The sequence below is a fragment of the Acipenser ruthenus genome, chromosome 5 (assembly GCF_902713425.1).
Source record: "Acipenser ruthenus chromosome 5, fAciRut3.2 maternal haplotype, whole genome shotgun sequence".
Lineage (NCBI taxonomy): Eukaryota > Metazoa > Chordata > Actinopteri > Acipenseriformes > Acipenseridae > Acipenser > Acipenser ruthenus.
In genome coordinates this window covers 87202293-87225013 of record NC_081193.1, presented here as the reverse complement: position 1 = coordinate 87225013, position 22721 = coordinate 87202293, and the positions used below count along the sequence as shown (strand labels likewise).

The 22721-nt window shown below is 38.5% G+C and overlaps 1 protein-coding gene across 7 annotated transcripts; it reads left to right on the top strand.

The window, feature by feature from the left end:
- Nucleotides 1–1081: 1081 nt before the first annotated feature.
- LOC131737184 (keratin-associated protein 10-11-like) lies at nucleotides 1082–21674 on the top strand. Of its 7 annotated transcripts, none has more exons than XR_009328763.1 (4): nucleotides 1082–1222; nucleotides 17412–17518; nucleotides 18030–18188; nucleotides 19299–21674. XR_009328763.1 is itself a non-coding variant. In XM_059024712.1 (2 exons), the coding sequence occupies exon 2, from the start codon at nucleotides 8370–8372 to the stop codon at nucleotides 9870–9872; it is 1503 nt and encodes a 500-aa protein (XP_058880695.1). In that variant the 5' UTR covers nucleotides 1082–1222; nucleotides 5420–8369; the 3' UTR covers nucleotides 9873–15550. The 7 variants fall into 7 exon arrangements, 1 of the variants encoding a protein (XP_058880695.1); XR_009328764.1 differs by lacking the exon at nucleotides 17412–17518 and adding an exon at nucleotides 17222–17326 and having other exon boundaries at nucleotides 18030–18129; XR_009328762.1 differs by lacking the exon at nucleotides 17412–17518 and adding an exon at nucleotides 17222–17326.
- The last annotated feature ends 1047 nt before the right edge of the window (nucleotides 21675–22721 follow it).

Sequence of the window (22721 nt, the reverse complement as noted above, 5' to 3'; positions counted from 1 at the left end):
ATAATGATTCTGCAAGCAGTTCATCTGAGAAATCGACAATTTGCTGAACAAGCGTGAAGATAATGTCAATGTTAATAAAACAAATTAAAAAAGAACACACAGACACCAAAACAAACCCACTGTATCGTACTGAGACTTGCATTAAAACGCGTAACTGGTTGATTGCGTATTTAAATCTCTGAAGATCTGCATGTAAGCCTTTGTCACTCGCGCAATCCCTCTGCCCCGGGTAGATAGAGCCTATCACAAACACCAAACCGGGGCGCTTACCTCTCCGCTATGGAAGATCATTATCGACCGGCCCTTCAGCCTGTCTATTAGTTTATTATCCCTGACAGGCTGGACTCTGATTACGATTACATTAATCGGAAGCAGAATAGCATTTTATCAATACAGGGGATATGGCCGAGAGATTAAAGCACACAGATGGCAGAGAATGAATTCGCTCGACTTTCACGGGGTGTCCATTTGTTTCTTTCTAGTTTTTGCTTGTTCAATGGTGCGTGGTGGACTCGCCAATTCTAACTCCCCAGCCACCCCACCCCCCGCACCATTTTGGATCAGGTTTGTAACGACATCATCAATTACATACATATACATCACATACATATATTTTCTTTTTTTTCTATTGTTGATATTGCAATAAACATAAACATGTTTAATAACTAGTCTTAAACGTCCAGACTTCTGATGGTGGGTTTACATTTCCATAATAACGCACCACCACATCTTCGTCAGTTTAAAACTATATCGCAGAAAAGAAAGAACAGAAAACAACAACACAGAAAGTAAATATAAAAAAATGAAATGTGTCGGAAAAGCGTAGTGAGACAAGAGATCATTTGTCAATGGTTCGTCCTCTCGTCTTTGTCTTCTTTTTCTAAACTAGGTACTTGTATATGTCAGAAATAAAAAGAAGAATGGGCTATTTGTCCAATTCACACAGCCTTGCGGGTGCAGCCGAAGCCTCGCCGCGGCCTGTAGTGAGAAAGGGCCGCACTGCCCTGCTTTTGCTCTGATTTAATCGGTTAACTGAGCACAACTTTGTATTCGTGTTTATTCATGCAGTTTCCCATTGAGCCCCGCGCGGCATTGACCTGGATTCAGAGCAGAGAGAAACGACAGCCGATCACTGTCTGCAACCCCACGACAGGACAGTCCAGATATCCATGTGCACAAATACCTAAATGCATGTATTTTAATAATGCAACTCTAAAAGAAGGTAAGCTGTTGCAATTGTTCATTGCTTGTAACAACTGTAGATGTCTATAATTAATGTATGAATGTCTTTAGCATTATGATATTGTTTGAGCGCAGCTCTAAACTTTTAATTACAAGACCGTGGATGTGCTTGGCTGTGCATGTGGCGAGTGTGTCGATTGGTAAAATATATGGAACAGTCGACCGATAGGAATAAGGCCTTGAACATAAAGCAATCGAGGTTTTAATACACGCGCACCTTTAGCAGACAACCTGTATTATTATTATTATTATTATTATTATTATTATTATTATTATTATTATTATTATTATTATTAATAATAATAATAATAATAATAATAATAATAATAATAATAATAATAATAATAATAGTAGTAGTTACTTGTAAGTTGTAGATATTTACATACCCGTTGTTATTTTTTGTTTGTTTTTTTTTTCTTTTTTTTTTTTTTAGGAAAACTTGAATACTTGTGTAAGGGTTAACATTCTAAGAAAAAAAATGCTTATGAAGGCTACGTTTTTTTAGTATGAGGAATTATGGTAAAAAAAAAAAAAAAAGATAGATAATACTTTTGAAATACAGCTTGCATTTTACCCTTCGGTATCGGTTGATAAGGCCGCAAACAATGTATTCATTTTAACTTGCAAAGTTTCGATTTTGGCTTTGAACCTTTAGTCCCAGAATAGACCATTATATGGTAAAGTGTATTTTATGACAGTAACTCTGAACATGCTTCTTTGATGTTGTTTTTCTGTAACCAATGCTACGAAAGTCGCCGGGTTGTCTGCCAGTGCCCGGCTATTCTGGGCCTGTGATAAAACATTCTTAAAGACTATCTGGATTTGAAACTGTAATTCTATTAAATACTAATTGAAGGGTCACGAGAGGCTATGATACCGGATCAGCAGTGTATAAGCCGCCCGTTTGAACTTTACTACCGAATCATAGGCTGATGGGATCATTACCGTTCTCTGCTGCTCGGCGAGCTCAAACCGTTCAGCATCAGAATTCAACATGGTTTAATGCAGATTCATACCCTCTGCATAAGCACAGCACATATAACAACAACAGCAGCACCCGCAACACGTATTTCAAAAGGTACTTGAACTGCTATGTTTGGATACCGGTGTCAAGTCCCGATTATTTAGTGTTTGCACTCGCTCAGCCAGGAGGAAGGAGAAGGCTGGAGCCGCGGAGTTTCTGGATGGGGAGAGATCCGCAGCCAGACTTCGTTTTTGTGATAAATACGACATAGGATCGTTAGTTTGGAAAGGGTTTAGATGTACATAAGCAATGGTTTCATAAGAAAGAATAAGAATAAGAATAATAAATAAATAAATAAATAAATAAATAAATAAATAAATAAACTATTACAATGCTAGTTTATACTTAGAAAAATATCTCTCTGTATGTGTGTGTGTATGTATGCATGCATGCAATATTTATTTATTCTTTAAAAACAGTACCACTTAGTAATTAAGTATTTCATAATGCAACAGTAAACACTTATAAGTAATTAGCTTTATTTATGCCGAGAGCTCGGTGCTGGATCCGGGTTTGTTACGCGCGTTTAGCTCGCCTCTATGAAGGGGAGTTTGAACACACTGTAGCATCTCCGAGCTAAGCCGCTCGGTACACTGTCTGCTGCAGTCACATCTCTGTTTACCATCATAACTAATGTGACATCATTATTTAATGGACATTCTCAGCAGGATATGGTGCACGTTATTAATTAAGCAAAAGCACTCTCCTCCGTTTTGTCCATACCTAATTGCTTATATTAGCGCCTTGCTTTGCAAACATGCTCATTTAAAAAGAAAACGTTCCTGTTGGTATTTCCATAAACAATCATGAGAATTCTCCATAAAGGGAGGTCAATTTAAACGAAGCAGCCACGCCTATGTGTGTACTTTGCATGTGGCAAATTAAAACTAAAACCATAGCTGAATTCACATTGGCGTAATGGCAAACATTATGAAATATGAAACCTAAAGATATTATATAATAACCTCAACTAATTTGAATAGACCTCCTATATCATAGGGGCTGTAAAGCTAAGAGGTATTTTAATAAATGGTATATAACACAAGTGTATCTTAACATTTTTGTTTAACAAAATAAGAAACATGTTTAACAATACAAAACAACGCTCGTTGTTTGTTGAGAAACTACCGCCCCATTTATAAGCGAAATGTAACTATTGTTCATGTATATATAATAATGGGGTTTAATTATTAATACCCGTATTTGCAGTTTATCATAATCATAAAGAAAACGAGCTCTGGCATTTAATTAGTATGTCCTCGTTAGCAAAGTTTTAATTGGGCTTCAAAATGAAATAAACATTTTCACAGTAAAAGAACCGATTGTATCATTTACAATTAAAATAATGAATATAAATTCAGTATATTATTTGTATTGGGGCATGGGGGGTCAAATAATAGTAATTAAAAAAGTGAATTTCTTTGATAATAAGTACCGGTGATTAGGATACATAAATAAGTTCAGTGTTGCCAAAAATCAATCAACCAATCAACCAATCAATCAATCAATCAATCAATAAATCAATATTGCAAACATGTTTTTTACAGTGTAGCAGTACATGTGTATTATATATCTATATATCATAAAAAATTAAAATACACCTAGCAGTAACTTTTACGCGAGTATGCAGGCAATTGTACACCATCAGAAATCTATCATCGCTTTGTTGCCTGTCACTGAGATATTCAGTGGGTGCATGTCATGTTTTTATAGCTTCTAAACACGTTGTCTTATGTCCTGGTATCGCGTTTATTATATGCAACACACGTCTTAGTGTGGCAAAATAACCTTACGACAACAAATGTTGTTTTCTGTTGACAACTTAAGCTTGATTTTCAGTATGTTTAAACATATTAAATGAAATATGAGTGGCCACATATAAACTACCAAACCAAACAAACAATCAAAACCTTTCTAGTAAAGCACGTTTATATTGTTTTTCTTCCCGCATGTTAGACCCTGTTCAGTGTGTTTCGGGATATTAATTATTATACACCTGCCATTTGCCGCTAAGACGCGTGTATTGTACTATGCGCCAAATTTGAAACCTAATTAAATACCATGGTGTATATGTGTGTGTTAATCGCTTATATTTCTGTCCACAAGCTTTTTTATTTTAATATTATATATGAAACCACAGTGTATATACAAATATATATATATATATATATATATATATATATATATATATATATATATATATATATATAATGAACCCCCCACAATCATATCATATAATTAATGGATTTAGACACATATATTGATACCCCTCAAGAAAAGCCACTTTTCTGGAAGGTATGATTGTTATGTGCATGTTTGGAAATGTAGTTTTATTTGTATATATATATATATATATATATATATATATATATATATATATATATACAAATAAAACCTTCTACTTTGTTGTTTTCTTTCAAACTACAATTGAAATGGTCAGTATCCTTCACCAATGTCAGTCGGTTAATCAGTCAGTCAGACCATTCCTTTATTGCAGTCCCATTGAGAACTCGTTTACAATGCCGTCCTGGGTTAAGAGAGAGACAGGGAGTCGTTAACAAAGCTGTAGCAGGCTGTATCTGACATGACACATCTGTAGAAGAGTACACGCTAACCACAACAAGCAGTCTAGCAGTCAAAGATTTCAACAGAAAAAAAAAAAACTGACAACCTGCAAGTCTATGCAATGCAGCTGAATGCTTGAGCATTAATATACATGAGCGCCTCAGCACAAAGGGAGACTGCGAAACTTATCATTTGGAGAAACAAAACACCGCACAACCAAGGGAGAGCTGTGACATTGCTTCTCGGAAGCCCTTTCCTGTCGACCGCTCGTTCCCCGTGACCCTGTCATCCCACCCTGCACTGAACCCTGCAATGCTGTGGTCCTGCCCAGCCTCCTCAATTAGCGCTCCTCCTGCCGGCGCCCTGCTGGGCGGGAGAGGTCGCCCCCGGAGCCCGCAATGGTCCTCGCCACCGCCTACCGGGGCTCAGCCCGACAATCAGCGCACCAGTTAGGAATTGACTCATTCTGTAAATAATCTTTGACGTCCTAACAAAGACGCCATTCGAGAAGAGTTTATTAGCAAGAACCCATTAAAACAGATGTCATGTTAGCTTTTCTTTGACGTTTTGGTGACATGTCTTCCCCAGATTGTCTCCGGTCTGGTCAGTAAACACCGCTTCATTGTCTATATTGAAGAGCGTTCTAGCCACAAACTGAGGAACGGGGTAGACCCGACCACACAGCCCAACACTGCTCAGGCAAAAGCAGATACCAGTGACAGATTACAAGGTGGTTATAGGCAATAACAACTTGTTTTTCTTTTGGAAACTTTAAATAAGTCGGTCATTTGAATGTTCAAAACTTATATTTTGTAATGCACGAAAAAAAGGAACCTTAAAAAAATGTCAAAAATGTATTCCCAATTTCACTGAAAACAATGTACCAGGGGAATAATAAGAGAGTACATTATTATGCTATTGATGGGCCCTCCTCGCATAAGTTAGACAACGTTTATATTAAAAGCTAAAATAATTGAACAATATCATTTGAATGTGTTCTATTTATTGTGCACGATTATGCTTTGTGATTAAAGTACGCTATGATTTTTTTTTTTATAAAAATATATATTTTTTATATATATATAAAAGCTGACACCTTATTATTTTAGTATTATTTATTTCCTAGCAGACGCCCTTATCCAGGGCGACTTACAATTGTTACAAGATATCACATTATTTTTATATACAATTACCCATTTATACAGTTGGGTTTTTACTGGAGCAATCTAGGTACCTTGCTCAAGGGTACAGCAGCAGTGTCCACCACCTGGGATTGAACCCACAACCCTCCGGTCAAGAGTCCAGAGCCACACACAGAACCACTACGCCACACTGCGCATGAAAGCCAGTATAAACCGTGTGTATTTCAAACGTTTCGAATTATTGTGACGTATTATCAAATACATGCATGCAAACATAATTGAACTGAATTACCTCACAAGTGAAATACATTTCATGAAAACAAACGTTAAGTACTGCATTTTTTAAAAACTTCTTTAAGAATAATACAACGTAAGACTAGATTATGTACACCATAACTTCGGTTCTTAAAATAAAATCACATTTCATATATTGTTAAACACAAATAAGGGTTATTTGTTTGCTTCTTAAAACATTTTACGCATTATTATACGATTTGTTTCCCTTAAAGATAACTGGGGTATATGTGTTTCCCTCTGTATAATAATTACTAATCTGTAATGTGTCATATTAAGTACATGTTTAGGATTAACTATTTTTAGAATGAATTAATTATCTTTTTTTTTTTTTTGCCGTAGCAGTTTATTATTTATATAATAATAATAATACATGTGCCTGGTTAAAAAAAGAAGAAAAGAAAAAAGCATACTAAAGTCATACATGACAATGAATGTGCATTAACACAATAACATTGTGCTCTTTATATCGTAAATGCTAAATATTTAAATACTATCCTTGTTTTGTTTTTACTTTATGAAAGTCAGAACTGCTAATAACAATGCAGTTTTTCTAATTTGATTCTCATATGCAGTATTTGCCATTCAAGAACGGGTTTCTCTATCGTCAATATCATAAACTTTCTTAGACTGTGATTGCAAATATCCAATACATTTGATTGCATTTGGTAATAAATACGACTTTCGTGATAGTTAGGGATTATATCTGATACAGCCTGTCTTTCTTTTATTTTTTATATCTACCGGTCCATGTCGAAAACACTCTGGATTAGAACACAACTGAGAAAGACAGGCCAACTGTGTAATTTTCGTCTTTTCTGGGTTTTCAGCAGGCGTTTACTGCCATCTAGTGGATTCATTGGATAACTTGTCAGCATAGATAGAAAGTTTGGAGTCCGCCACACTTAACTCGAAACCAGAAACCCATGCAGAAGAGGGGTGGAGAGGGGCGAGTGGATTGCTACAATAACGAGTGCATAACCTCGAAGTTATTCATAGCAAATAAACAGTGTGCCATTGCACTGTTCTCCATTGGCTGCCAGGCAGTACAGTTTAATAAATAATACAGTATATTCTCTAAGGGCGGTTTATTTTTTTATACCACAAAGGATAGGAGTTGACACAGTCTTCATAAATGCAACTTAAGCAGTAGCTCCAAGTATGTAATAATAAGTACTTCATGTTTTAAGTAAAAACTCACGCCTTTGCTCACATCATGCTCCAGTTAACATCCACGCCGCTGGGACTCGGCCGCTCAACCGTTCATATAAATGTTTCATCGTATGAAAGTTAAATGATGTTGGGACACGGAACTGCATTTCCATGTGTGCAAGATGAAGGAGTGAGAGTGCACCATGTGTAATGGAATACTACATCCCTAGTTCATTTTTCACCACTGATACCTACGGCTTCTGGGTTGCAAACCAAGAAATGCAATGGTGTCTGTTGGAAAGGCTGCCTTTTAAAGTTAAACTTTAGGGTAAGGAAACCTGCAGTAAAACACATTGATGGAGCAGCTCTAGTCTTTGGATACATTAACAGTTTTTATTTTTTCTCACACCCCCCATCAGGGGCGTCATTTGCTATAGGGCAGGAGGGGAAGTTGTCCCCACCCCCAGACGATCTATATGACATCATGTCTTCCACTTTTTGACCCCCTCAGATCCAGACATATAATGTAATCACATCTAAGATCGTCAATGTTTTCTTCACACGTGTTTTTCAAACCCTATTCTTTTCTCATCTAACCCAGGTCCTGACGGTTGCTATGTGATTTAATTGCTTGTGCTCAGAGTCTCAAGGCGTAGTAGACGGCATTCATTCATTTAATTTGTATTGATAGTTAATTGCTGTCCAGTGATTATATCGACAACAAATGATTACATTGTATTCTATTATTTCAATAATAATATAATATTGTTGGTAGCATCATGAGTCAAAGAGAAATGCCGGATATGTTTGTCACAGCAAGTGAAAAACGGAAGAAATTAAACGCAGCGAGACAAGGAGGGATTCACTTGTGGAAGAAACTATTAATATTGTTTCTGCCCAGGTACACTTATTTATACATGTTCTAAAGAAAAGGTACCATAGATTTGAAAATGAGATTTAGACTCATGTGTCGGGCTGTGCTGTGTGTTTTCATGTGTCGGGCTATGCTGTGTATTTTCATGTGTCGGGCTGTGTTGTGTGTTTTCATGTGTAGCACTGTGCTGTGTGTTTTCATGTGTCGGGCTGTGCTGTGTGTTTTCATGTGTAGGGCTGTGCTGTGTGTTTTCATGTGTAGCACTGTGTTGTGTGTTTTCATGTGTCGGGCTGTGCTGTGTGTTATCATGTGTAGGGCTGTGCTGTGTGTTTTCATGTGTCGGGCTGTGCTGTGTGTTTTCATGTGTCGGGCTGTGCTGTGTGTTTTCATGTGTAGTGCTGTGCTGTGTGTTTTCATGTGTTGGGCTGTGCTGTGTGTTTTCATGTGTAGTGCTGTGCTGTGTGTTTTCATGTATAGTGCTGTGTTGTGTGTTTTCATGTGTAGCGCTGTGTTGTGTGTTTTCATGTGTCGGGCTGTGCTGTGTGTTTTCATGTGTTGGGCTGTGCTGTGTGTTTTCATGTGTAGCGCTGTGCTGTGTGTTTTCATGTATAGTGCTGTGTTGTGTGTTTTCATGTGTAGCGCTGTGTTGTGTGTTTTCATGTGTAGGGCTGTGCTGTGTGTTTTCATGTGTAGTGCTGTGCTGTGTGTTTTCATGTGTAGCGCTGTGTTGTGTGTTTTCATGTGTAGGGCTGTGCTGTGTGTTTTCATGTGTAGCGCTGTGCTGTGTGTTTTCATGTATAGTGCTGTGTTGTGTGTTTTCATGTGTAGGGCTGTGCTGTGTGTTTTCATGTGTAGTGCTGTGTTGTGTGTTTTCATGTGTAGCGCTGTGTTGTGTGTTTTCATGTGTAGGGCTGTGCTGTGTGTTTTCATGTGTAGCGCTGTGCTGTGTGTTTTCATGTATAGTGCTGTGTTGTGTGTTTTCATGTGTAGCGCTGTGTTGTGTGTTTTCATGTGTAGCGCTGTGTTGTGTGTTTTCATGTATAGTGCTGTGCTGTGTGTTTTCATGTGTAGCGCTGTGCTGTGTGTTTTCATGTGTAGTGCTGTGCTGTGTGTTTTCATGTATAGTGCTGTGTTGTGTGTTTTCATGTGTCGGGCTGTGCTGTGTGTTTTCATGTGTAGGGCTGTGCTGTGTGTTTTCATGTGTAGTGCTGTGCTGTGTGTTTTCATGTATAGTGCTGTGTTGTGTGTTTTCATGTGTCAGGCTGTGCTGTGTGTTTTCATGTGTAGGCCTGTGCTGTGTGTTTTCATGTGTAGCGCTGTGCTGTGTGTTTTCATGTGTAGGCCTGTGCTGTGTGTTTTCATGTGTAGCGCTGTGCTGTGTGTTTTCATGTGTAGCGCTGTGCTGTGTGTTTTCATGTGTAGGCCTGTGCTGTGCTGTGTGTTTTCAGGTTTAGACTCATGTGTCGGGCTGTGCTGTGTGTTTTCATGTGTAGGGCTGTGCTGTGTGTTTTCATGTATAGTGCTGTGCTGTGTGTTTTCATGTGTAGGCCTGTGCTGTGCTGTGTGTTTTCAGGTTTAGACTCATGTGTAGGGCTGTGCTGTGTGTTTTCATGTGTAGGGCTGTGCTGTGTGTTTTCATGTGTAGCGCTGTGCTGTGTGTTTTCATGTGTCGGGCTGTGCTGTGTGTTTTCATGTGTAGTGCTGTGCTGTGCTGTGTGTTTTCAGGTTTAGACTCATGTGTCGGGCTGTGCTGTGTGTTTTCATGTGCAGGGCTTTGTTGTACATTTTCATATGTAGGGCTGTGCTGTGTGTTTTCATGTTTAGGCTCATGTGTAGGGCTGTGTTGTGTGTTTTCAGGTTTGTATAGCTGCTCTATAAAGTCATTGTTGTCTTTTTCACAGTGGATCAGCAGAAAATAATATTTAAGGTGGTAGACTACAGTATAGATACATTCTGGTTATAATTACTGTTTTAAAATGTTACATTGCTTAAATATGCATTTATATGGAAATAAATGATTAGGTAATGTTATACATGAAAATCAGTGGATTTATTCTTCTAACATATTTTCGCCATATGCAAATGTTGGTATTAGTTCGGCAAAAACATTACAGGCTGGTGTTAACAGATTTGCCAGATGAAAGCCAGACGCTATCCCGTGTTATTTTAGTTTATTCATGATTATCTGTGTAAACATGTTATTTAAAACTTTGCTACATATTTCTACATTCGACATTCACAGAATTGTGGTGCTTATTTATGTTCATTGGTTTATATTTGATACAAAGTGTCATTCTTTGTGGAAAGCAGGTGAAATGTATCAAACTTAACTCGAGGTTGTAAGTATGTATCACACCTGGTGAGATGTATTCAGATGGATGCTCTAAAATAAAGAGTTAAACTGCATTGTTACCCGGCTCTTTTCGTAAAGCCCATGGAATACATGACTTTATTTTCAATGATCTGAAATCAGAGTAGTCTAATGTTCCATAGCTGCTACTGTAAAACGATTTAAAAATGATGTTGTACCTCTAGTTGTTTAATGTAGCAGTAGTTACAGTATGGAACTGACATTTTTACTTAACTGCGATATCGGAAGCTGGCCGCAGAGCAATTCTGTTAGCGTTAAAGCCTTTACCCACTAAAAGTTTCAGAGAAAAACGACGACCGTAACGTTACACACTTTATTACTATAAAATGAGACTTAGTGGAACGACATTTCTGAGTTTGTTGTAAACCAATGCCGTGTTTTAAAAATACTTGCATTGCACAGTTTGTATAATTTATTTTAAGAATAAAAACGCTACCTCGTTGTAAACTGGCTCAATTACTGCCTGTTTCTTTTTGTCATTCATGATGCTATGTGGGACAGAGAATGTTCAACTTTGCCCCCTCCAGAATTTTTCTGAAATGACGCGCATGTGGTCCACTATGACAGGCACTATATAAAATAAAGATTGATTGATTGATTGATTGATTGATACCGCAGCAGGTGCTCGTCTACAGTGAGAGTAATGAGGCTGCATGAATACTAGCCTATATTACAATTCATTTGAAAAACGGGTTCCCGGTGTTGCCAATTTCACACTGTAGACGTTATTCTTCATAATAACAGCTACATCATTCATTGATCCTTCTACAATGCAAAGGTCACCAGTGCCTGAGGAAGAAACAGCCCATGCCATCACACTACCATGTTTAACACTGGGCATGATGAACATTTGATGAACTCTTCCTCCAAACATATTGTTGCTTTCTTGGTGAAAAAAGTTATATTTTGAATTCGTCTGATCACTTTATATTTTACAATTTTCTAATAAAATCAGTTTTGATATACTGTACATATTTTCAATTTTCCATTTATTGTACTTAATATTTTTGTCCAAAGAAATTCGTTGTACCTTCATAATGTGGCTGCATTTGTTGTTACACTGTGTAATGTTGTGTATATTTAGTATATTGTATTTTAATGTTTGAAAAACACTTTAAGTCACCTTGGATAAAAGCGTCTGCCAAATAACTAAATACAAAATAATAACAGTGATTGGTGTCAAGGAAACCACGTTTGCCGTTGTTTCTATGCACAAATGATGTAAAAAATGTTCTTGTATTATAAAAAGACTTTCTGCTTGAAAGCACAATCTGTTTGTTAGTTAGCTGCCTTTTTTAATGTTATTAATGCGATGTCAATGATTTACTGTTATCAAACGGATTTTAACCATCAGTTTAATTGATCGTGAAACGAGATTCAATATCCGGTATATGCAACATTTAAGAGCCTTGAAGTTTAAGAAAAAAATCACTTTTATGGTCTTTTAATAACACCATCGAGGTTGTATACATTTCCATTTTGGCAAATTCACAGAAATATCCTGTTTGTATTGCGGGTAGGTCTATTCAATTCCAAAAAGACGGTTTCTGATCAGCGAACGTGTTGGTTGGCCTGCACTGTTAATGAACGTTATTCCCAATTTCCTTGTTTGGGACTGCCTTCAGTGCACTGCACATTGCACTGAGAGAAAAGAAATGAAAAAAAAATAAATAAATAAAAACTTGTGTCACACCTTGAATATCAGCCTGGACATGCTTGTTTTTAACATACCAGCCTGGACATGCTTGTTTTTAACAGACACTTCCTCACAGCAACAAGAGGCAATCAAGATGCAATTCCGTTTTCTTACTCTTAGCCTTAAGGGGAAAGGGGGGAATCAAGTCCTTGAGATACACACCGCTTTAGAATATGTACAAAGTGGTTTGCGACGCATTTACAATGGTAATGCAATCCTGAACAGAACCGCGAATTCTATAATTGAGCGCAAAATTGCAACAATTGGACAAGAGCAACAGAAGCAATTTTTTCTTTAATTTGTTTTTCGTTTTCTAAATATAAACAGTTGTGTCTGAAGTTTTGAAAGCAAGTTTTTTCAACAAATAGGCCTACAATTCTCAGAGAAAGAGGTTCTGTTAGATTGTATTTACAGGAGTAACAACACAAATAATTCACACATGGGTGACTCTTGTATTTGACATACGTTTTTAAAATCAAAATACGTTTTAATGATGTAAATGACGCCTGTAGGCCTGTTTTGGATCCATTCATAAATAGAAGGCACGCCCAAGGCAGGCCTATTTAATGCCAGATTACCATGTCAAAGCTGCAGACAATAGTTAAAGCAAATTATCAAATCATTATTTTATGTAAAGCCCACGTATTTTATGTTTTCTATAAGTTTCATTTCGGTATGTGGAAAAAAGTAAAATAAACAGCTTGACACATAAATCGATTAAAATCGGTGGGATTTGCATAACAGAGCAGTAGCATACATTATTTTCTCCTTCTTTCAGAGACTTCGGGTTTGAATTGTGCCAGCATCATATGCAATATTTATTTAGTGCTTCTTAAAGGCACGACCAGATTGCACTGCGGTTTCTCCAGGACAACGTCCCCGCCTTCTGGACCACGAACACAGGGCTTCATTACTCCTCATGTTACTCTTTTAACAGTTTGCATGTGTATTAAACACAAAGCCACACTGCTCACAGTATATAATAACGTTATTACAAAATAAACGCTGTGTGTATATATATATATACACACATACATATATACAGGTAGTGGACAAAAAAATGGAAACACCTGGGTAAATGAGGGACACCAAGTATATTATTATTATTATTATTATTTATTTCTTAGCAGACGCCCTTATCCAGGGCGACTTACAATCGTAAGCAAATACATTTCAAGTGTTACAGTACAAGTAATACAATATTGGAAGCAAGGGCTTCCACACAGGTGTGGCTCATGCGTTAATTAAGCAAATAACATCCCAGCATGCTTAGGGTCATGTATAAAAATGCTGTATAGGCCTGATTGCCTATAATTATGGTTAGCATGGCTACAAGAGGAGACCTCAGTGACTTTGAAAGAGGGGTGATTGACGGGGGCGTGTTTGGCAGGAGCTTAAGTGACCAAGACAGCTCAACTTGCGGATGTTTCACAAGCAACGGTGTCTAAGGTGATGTCGGCATGGAGCTCCGAGGGAAAGACATCATCAGCAAAGGGCAACAGTGGGTGGAAGCGCATACTCCAGGATCGTGATATCCGTGCATTAATTTGAAGTGCAAGGCAAAACAGACGAGCAACTGCAGATCAATTGACTGCAAATTTCAACCCGGGGCGCGAGCAGCCAGTTTCATCAAAAACGGTCTGCCGAGAACTCCACAGAGCGGGATATCATAGTGGCCCAACGCCCTATTAAGTGACTTTACATTGGTGTTTCCATTTTTTTGTCCACTATCTGTATATATATATATATATATTAGCCAGCTGCCCAATGTTTCGATATGTTGTACATATCTAGCATGTGTTTGAATCAAAACATTGGAGGTATTTATAGGTTTTTGACGTCATGACAACTAATTGTTATTATTATTTTATTATTATTTATTTCTTAGCAGATGCCCTTATCCAGGGCGACTTACAATTGTTACAAGATAATCACATTATTTTTTACATACAATTACCCATTTATACATTGAATATTGTTTATATTCCAATCCATGGTTTATCCTTACATGATGTAATGGTGTTCTATATATTGTGACATCATTTTGACTTCTATCTTTAAATCTGTATTATTTATAAGTATATGAATTATTAAACGAGTAATCCATCCATGTATTTATATAATAAATGGCTGTGCTGTTAACTTGCTGAGCACAGTGCTACAGTTCTGTACTTAAAAAAATGTGAATACAAAATAGCAAAACCAGTTTTCCTGGAACGCCATACAGTACAGTATGCATTAAAGAGGAAACAAAGAAAAGATTTGCTTCACGACTCTTCTATCTCATTACACTAGGAGCGGTGTGTGTGTGTGTGTGTGTGTGTGTGTGTGTGTGTGTGTGTGTGTGTGTGTGTGTGTGTGTGTAACACTGCTTCCAATCTTTGTGTTCTTGTTGTAACAGTGTCTGGTGTCAGCCCTAAGCAGAAACATGGGTTCATGTCACCTAAACTACTTGACTCCTGATAGAAAACAGACAATCAGCATTGTGTGGAACTTGATCTTGATCAGTTAGGCAGTGTACAGTCTGTATGTAAGTCTGTATCAGTCAGCTACCCAGTGTAAATGTGAGGACTGAAGAATGCTGCTTTATCAGCCAACTGAACTACACGTGCAGAAGCTAAAACAGGGGAAGGGGTAATTGGGTCAATGCTTAAGGAGAGGTTAAGAACCAGTAACTGAACTACACGTGCAGAAGCTAAAACAGGGGAAGGGGTAATTGTCAATGCTTAAGGAGAGGTTAAGAACCAGTAACTGAACTACACGTGCAGAAGCTAAAACAGGGGAAGGGGTAATTGTTAATGCTTAAGGAGAGGTTAAGAACCAGTAACTGAACTACACGTGCAGCAGCTAAAACAGGGGAAGGGGTAATTGGGTCAATGCTTAAGGAGAGGTTAAGAACCAGTAACTGAACTACACGTGCAGAAGCTAAAACAGGGGAAGGGGTAATTGTCAATGCTTAAGGAGAGGTTAAGAACCAGTAACTGAACTACACGTGCAGAAGCTAAAACAGGGGAAGGGGTAATTGTCAATGCTTAAGGAGAGCTTAAGAACCAGTAACTGAACTACACGTGCAGAAGCTAAAACAGGGGAAGGGGTAATTGTCAATGATTAAGGAGAGGTTAAGAACCAGTAACTGAACTACATGTGCAGAAGCTAAAACAGGGGAAGGGGTAATTGGGTCAATGCTTAAGGAGAGGTTAAGAACCAGTAACTGAACTACACGTGCAGAAGCTAAAACAGGGGAAGGGGTAATTGGGTCAATGCTTAAGGAGAGGTTAAGAACCAGTAACTGAACTACACGTGCAGAAGCTAAAACAGGGGAAGGAGTAATTGTCAATGATTAAGGAGAGGTTAAGAACCAGTAACTGAACTACACGTGCAGAAGCTAAAACAGGGGAAGGGGTAATTGGGTCAATGCTTAAGGAGAGGTTAAGAACCAGTAACTGAACTACACGTGCAGAAGCTAAAACAGGGGAAGGGGTAATTGGGTCAATGCTTAAGGAGAGGTTAAGAACCAGTAACTGAACTACATGTGCAGAAGCTAAAACAGGGGAAGGGGTAATTGTCAATGCTTAAGGAGAGGTTAAGAACCAGTAACCACTTTCCTATTTGGAACAGATTTCTTATGCAGGCTTGGAAATAAGATTCATACTGCACAGCAGTGTCAACCATTCCAGGTTTTACTACGAGCTTGATCAGCCACAGTGTGCATAGGTAACAAGCTCAGGTGTGTCGTCTTAAACTCATAGTATAACCAGGAACGGATCCAACTGTTATGCAATGGGAGTCTTATTTCATACATGCTATTCTCTCAGCATACATGAACGTTTACAACTTTCCAAAGTTATTTTGAAACAGATTGATTGAAGAAAATGTATCTCTACATAGTGTTTTAGAGTTATGGATATATCACCAGAAGGCAGTCCCACTGTAGTTTTAACATTAAAAGCCTTTTTAAAAGTACCTAACTATTAAATGTTCTACAGCAGCGTGCACATTTATTAGAAAACCTCTGGGTGTGAGAATTTCAATTTCCGGTCAGTAATCAAGGATATAGAAACAATAGGCACTCATGTGAAAATGTTAGATCACTTTGTGCTTTAATTAGGCATCTTAAACAACTTCTAAAAGACTTGTATTTTACCGTTTGTGGCTATGTGTTTCTTTTTTTTATTAATTTCATGTGGGGTCTATTAAAGTAATCAATTAAATTAGGCAATCACTAATTTGCCTATTTTGACAATTTTCCAAGATTTTCATATGCTCAACAGATCATACCTACAGAAGCAATGCTGTATTTTTCAGTAACAATTTATATATACCCAGCATTAAGGAAACCAATATGAATACTACACAATAATAAATAGCACCTCAAACACAGCTAAGGACCCTAAGGCTTGTTTTAAACCCTCCACACACTGAAGCACAGCCACAGCCTCTCAGAAACTCTACCCAAGTACCTGCTGCCTTCATGAGACATTCATCCTTGCTCTGAAAGATGTTGCCAATTTTTGTGACTTGAAATAAAATGTCTAACGTGGGCCATGGCAATGGAAGGACAGTGTTTATCATTTTAAAATCCCTGCTGCAGTTGCACTTGTGCAATGCAACACCATTGCATACTGCTTTTACTGCTCCAAAAACACACCATGCCTGACAGAGAACCAGGGGAGGGGGTTCAACTAGATTACGCATATGCTTTGCTAGCCATGGTTTCTAATTCATGATCAACACATTGAGTTCATGTACTGATTCATAATACTGAGCTCTTGTCATAGAAGCAACCAGAGTGGAAATGAAATGCCTTTGAAACAGGGATCATTGGCTTTGTATTGATCTCACTAAAAGTAGTTTTTTTAAGATCACTGTAGGTCAGTCTGATACAGTCAAGATGGGAGATACCAGCTGTAAAGAAGGTCCACCTGGCAAAAGTGAACACTATGAGGAATCTGTGTGTTTATACTCTGTAAGTATTAACTGTCAGTGCATTTGTGTGCACTCAGTCTCATTCTGTGCATGGTTGACAGCAATGTGGTTTCACACACATGCAGACCCAGCAGAAGAGATATTTCTGGGCTCTTCAGCACCAGTGCGCTGGACAGCCAGGCAGCCCATTCAGGCCAGTTCATAGATTTGCGATCCCTACTGTTCAATGTAGGTGAGTGTGTCTATAGCAGTGGTTCCCAAACCTTGTCCTGGGGACCCCCTGTGTCTGCTGGTTTTCATTAGAACTGATCATTTGTTTAATTAGATATTGTTAACTGTTTTCAGCTCTTACAGTTGCAGATTCCAAGTTAGCTATAACATTGTATAAGTAACTTGAACTCTGCAACTGTTTAAGAGCTGAAAACAATGAAAAATATCTAATTAAGCTGATGATCAGTTCAATGAAGGGTCTCGTTAAGTAACTGAGAGCTCAGCTGGAATGCAAACCAGCAGACACAGAGGGTCCTCAGGACCAGGGTTGGGAACCACTGGTCTATAGCATGTGTAAAGCAGAGTGGGATGTAATAACCCACCCAAACCACAAGGTGTCTCCTTGTACCAGAATATTCTGAATGGAACTTATAATTGTAACAAAAACCCATTATTGAGATACAATGATGAAATGTCTATTTTGCATGCATTTTATTGCTTATGCTATTAAATGCAGTGCATTCTGTCTTCAGATTCACCTGGACTGAGCATTCACCTGCTTCGAACGGCCAGTAAACCCAAAACACACCGCAACATACTTCAACAAGATTTCAATGCAAGGGAACCAGAAAGGTGCATCTACTGGGAGCAGCCACCTGACTGATTCAGAATCACTGTAGTTCAAAGATCTGGTACAAACAGTCAATGAGTTATGAACAACATTAGACAGTAACTAATAATAATGACAGTCTATTGCAATGCAGTGTAACTACAGTAACACATTTTAATTACTTTACCTGTAGCTCCACACTAATAAATGTTATGGTAAGGTCAAAATCTTTGTTTACCAATGGATCCTTGAACTGTGCCCTAGTTCCTTTGGTGAGTGGTTAATTCAGTTCTCACTGTAAATAAACAAATAAGTAAGTAAATACATTAAGCAATTAATGCTGTTATGATAAAAACTGATATTATCCCGCCGCTTGTCCACTGAAATTGCCTGTCTCTCCCGGAGCCCTTTTCTTAAGGCCTCATTAATGGCACTCATAGGGTTAACTCCATCTGCAGTGAAGCCCTGCAATGCATGATGAAATAAACTGAAACGCCACTCCACTCAAGAGCCATCAAAAACGATCTGTTCAAAACAAATCACCAAAATCACTCCTGAATGATTTCTCTGCTTCCATCACTTTACATCGAGTCATTCTCAATCTCTGAAAGCCACACAAAAAATGACTTTTATTTGTACTGCCTCCGTTTCTGTCCATCAGGACGTGAGATCTGAGCATACCTCAGATAGATGTGACCCTCAAGTGTTATTGTGACTAGACACATCAAGCCAGCGTCATTCAATGACCTTAGTAAATGAACGCTGTGTCAAAGGGGTACCAAAGACCCCTGTTTAGTATCCTACTGTGTGTGTTTAATAAAAAGGATATCTAGATCATTATTTTACCATGCTTACTAACTATTCCAGCAGTAATGTCCTTTTTTAACCCATTCTAAAGGGGACAAGGGGATGCACAACTATCATTTCTGTCCCTTCTACTTACCAACTCGTCGTTGACACAGTTGCCGAGGGGGCATAAATTACAGTTGCACACACCTAGTGGCCATTTCTTAATTCAGCTTTTGGGAGTCTTTTCAGCTTTAATTCAGCTTTTGGGAGTCTTTTCAGAAGCAGTCTCAATGGTTGAAAATGGAGATCAGTTCAGTGTGCCAGGTAAAAAACACACATGACTGAATATTGAAACAGATAGGAAATTATAGTTTCTGATCATTTCTTCTATATCTCTTCACAGGGCCAATCATGTCTGATAGGGAACCGCGAAGGCTATAGGGTCTGCAGCAGCTTCCTGTAACAAATGACCACACTTTTGGGGGAACCTGAGCCTTTGTCTTCCCTCTTTGTCAACGTTGTGTAGCATGAAATCATTACGACACAACCGAGAAGCCCATTTGAAAACAACAAACAAATCAATGAAACTGTCCTGCGCAAACAGACTTTACCAAGAAACAGGATAATCCTGCCAGCGGCAGAAGCAGTTTGCTGAAGCTCAACACACAAATAAATCATGCAGCTAAGAGACCCAGCAAACCAAAAAAATACTCTACTGCAAACTATTTAGCTTTAAAAAATCTCTTCAGCATGGCAGGCACTGACATTTGATTTGAAATAGATCTGGGAAAAGTCATGCAGGAATTTAGCCAAGAGCCACTGTAACCAAATGGCTGAAGAGTGAAACAGGGAAGTCGGGAGGGAGAATGTTGACAGAAAGGGGGAAACAACAGCAAAATCCAGATTACCCCCACCTCACATCTGCAATGCCAGGAAGAAGAACAGGACTTGGACAATTGCACAAGCACAGAAACACACACAGATTATTACCACCTCGCATCTGTAATGCCAGGAAGAAGAACAGGACTTGGACAATTGCACAAGCACAGAAACACACACAGATTATTACCACCTTGCATCTGCAATGCCAGGAACAAGAACAGGACTTGGACAATTGCACAAGCACAGAAACACACACAAATTATTACCACCTTGCATCTGCAATGCCAGGAACAAGAACAGGACTTGCACAATTGCACAAGCACAGAAACACACACAGATTATTACCACCTCGCATCTGTAATGCCAGGAAGAAGAACAGGACTTGGACAATTGCACAAGCACAGAAACACACACAGATTATTACCACCTCGCATCTGTAATGCCAGGAAGAAGAACAGGACTTGGACAATTGCACAAGCACAGAAACACACACAGATTATTACCACCTTGCATCTGCAATGCCAGGAACAAGAACAGGACTTGCACAATTGCACAAGCACAGAAACACACACAGATTATTACCACCTCGCATCTGTAATGCCAGGAAGAAGAACAGGACTTGGACAATTGCACAAGCACAGAAACACACACAGATTATTACCACCTTGCATCTGCAATGCCAGGAACAAGAACAGGACTTGCACAATTGCACAAGCACAGAAACACACACAGATTATTACCACCTCGCATCTGTAATGCCAGGAAGAACAGGACTTGGACAATTGCACAAGCACAGAAACACACACAGATTATTACCACCTTGCATCTGCAATGCCAGGAACAAGAACAGGACTTGGACAATTGCACAAGCACAGAAACACACACAGATTATTACCACCTCGCATCTGTAATGCCAGGAAGAACAGGACTTGGACAATTGCACAAGCACAGAAACACACACAGATTATTACCACCTCACATCTGCAATGCCAGGAAGAAGAACAGGACTTGCACAATTGTTCAAGCACAGAAACACACACAGTGCTCGCGTCCCAAATTGGGTTGGACTTGTCCAGATTCTTCCTTTTGTTCAGGTCACGGGCTTGGACCTTTGTGTTCCATCTGAGTTTGTGAGGGAAACCATCTGGGCTTAGTAACCTCATTGTTACTAAGGGCAGCAGTGTGGAGTAGTGGTTAGATTTCCTGGTGATAGATTTTAATACATAAGTAAATCATACAGGACATTAATATCCCAAGGGAAAGCGATATGCTTACTGCAGCAATCAAACTCAACCTGTTCCCATTACTGGATTGCATTGATGTATGCAAATATATAAAAACCTATAGTGCCAGGGTTATTACAGGGTCGTGTACGAGTTTGTACATGTTTCTTATTTGTTCATTTTCAAAAGCTGTGCCATAATTATAATGTAATACCGGGGAAAACAGCCTTAGCATAAGTGAATGATTAATGTTTCTAGACGTAACCAAGATTAGTTTACATACAGGTCTGCAGTTTTCAGTGGGATTATTGTTTCTAGGATCCACGTTCAGACTGTGGAGTAGTGGGGCAGCAGTGTGGAGTAGTGGGACAGCAGTGTGGAGTAGTGGGGCAGCAGTGTGGAGTAGTGGGACAACAGTGTGGAGTAGTGGGGCAGCAGTGTGGAGTAGTGGTTAGGGCTCTGGACTCTTGACAGCAGGGCTGTGGCTACAATCCCAGGTGGGGGATGCTGCTGCTGTACCCTTGAGCAAGGTACTTTACCTAGATTGCTCCAGTAAAAACCCAACTGTATAAATGGGTAATTGTATATAAAAATAATGTGATATCTTGTAATAATTGTAAGTTGCCCTGGATAAGGGCGTCTGCTAAGAAAATAAATAATAATATGGGAGACTATGATTAGATCATGTCTGTGCATCCATCTGTCTTCCAGACTATACAGGGTGAACACGATAACTGCCTTAATTTTGCACCAGTCTTCACTACAAGCCTATAGATGTTTTTGGTCGAATTTGGCTATAATCTGAAAAACTCCTTGTTTTATACTAATATATTGAACCTTTTTGTGTACTGCGAACTTTATCAGGCGATCCAACTGTGCTGGATAAAACTAGCACACGATGACAACGCGATCACTTGCAAACATAACAACGAACACTCGTATAACATTTTATGATCATGCAGTATTATCTTTTGAAGTATGAATACGAGAGTAAATGTCATATGAATTACAATTACCATAAGATTCATAGTTTCAATATAGGTATCACCCCCCAACAATACAAAATACAGTACCCTCTGCTTACCTTGAACTAAAGGTTTGATCAAAAAATTAAAATGGAAAATAAAAAAGGAACAACAGGAATGAAGATCTGGCAATCCATTTTTAGTTTGAAGTAAAAATCAAATGCTAAATGTGCCTCGGCAATCTTCGTCCTTGCTGCACCAGCTTGCTCTGAATTTACCGGCGCTGTACCCGCTGTTGGCTCCAGGTGGCGCTGTTACTTCACGTTTAAACTGATTGCTCTTATGCTGAGGGAAAGTTTGAAGTTTTACGCTAAGACAGCTCAGTACTGAGGGAAACATTTTAAACTGCTGTAACCCACCAAGTTTCCTCGCCTTATTTTAAAGTAAGTGGCAATGGATCACAATTAACCCTATATTGACTCGTTCTGTTTTTAGGCAACATACATTTTGTATATCATGATTTTTTTTTTTCCCCAGACTACTTGTAGTAATAAAAATAATAACAAACTCAAGTCATTTAAAATATAGAATGCTGGCTGAATTTATTTAAATAGTAAAAATGATTACAATTATGTGTCAATCATTTAATATCAAGTTAACTGCATATTAGTGCACTAAATTTTATTTAACTGCGTCTTAACCTTAAGATCAAATGGCAGAGCTAGTTACTTTCTTATGCCGTCATTGTGTCCAGTG

What these genes read in the sequence shown, in the direction of transcription:
- LOC131737184 (XM_059024712.1), top strand. Translation starts at nt 8,370, where the DNA reads ATGAGATTTAGACTCATGTGTCGGGCTGTGCTGTGTGTTTTCATGTGT.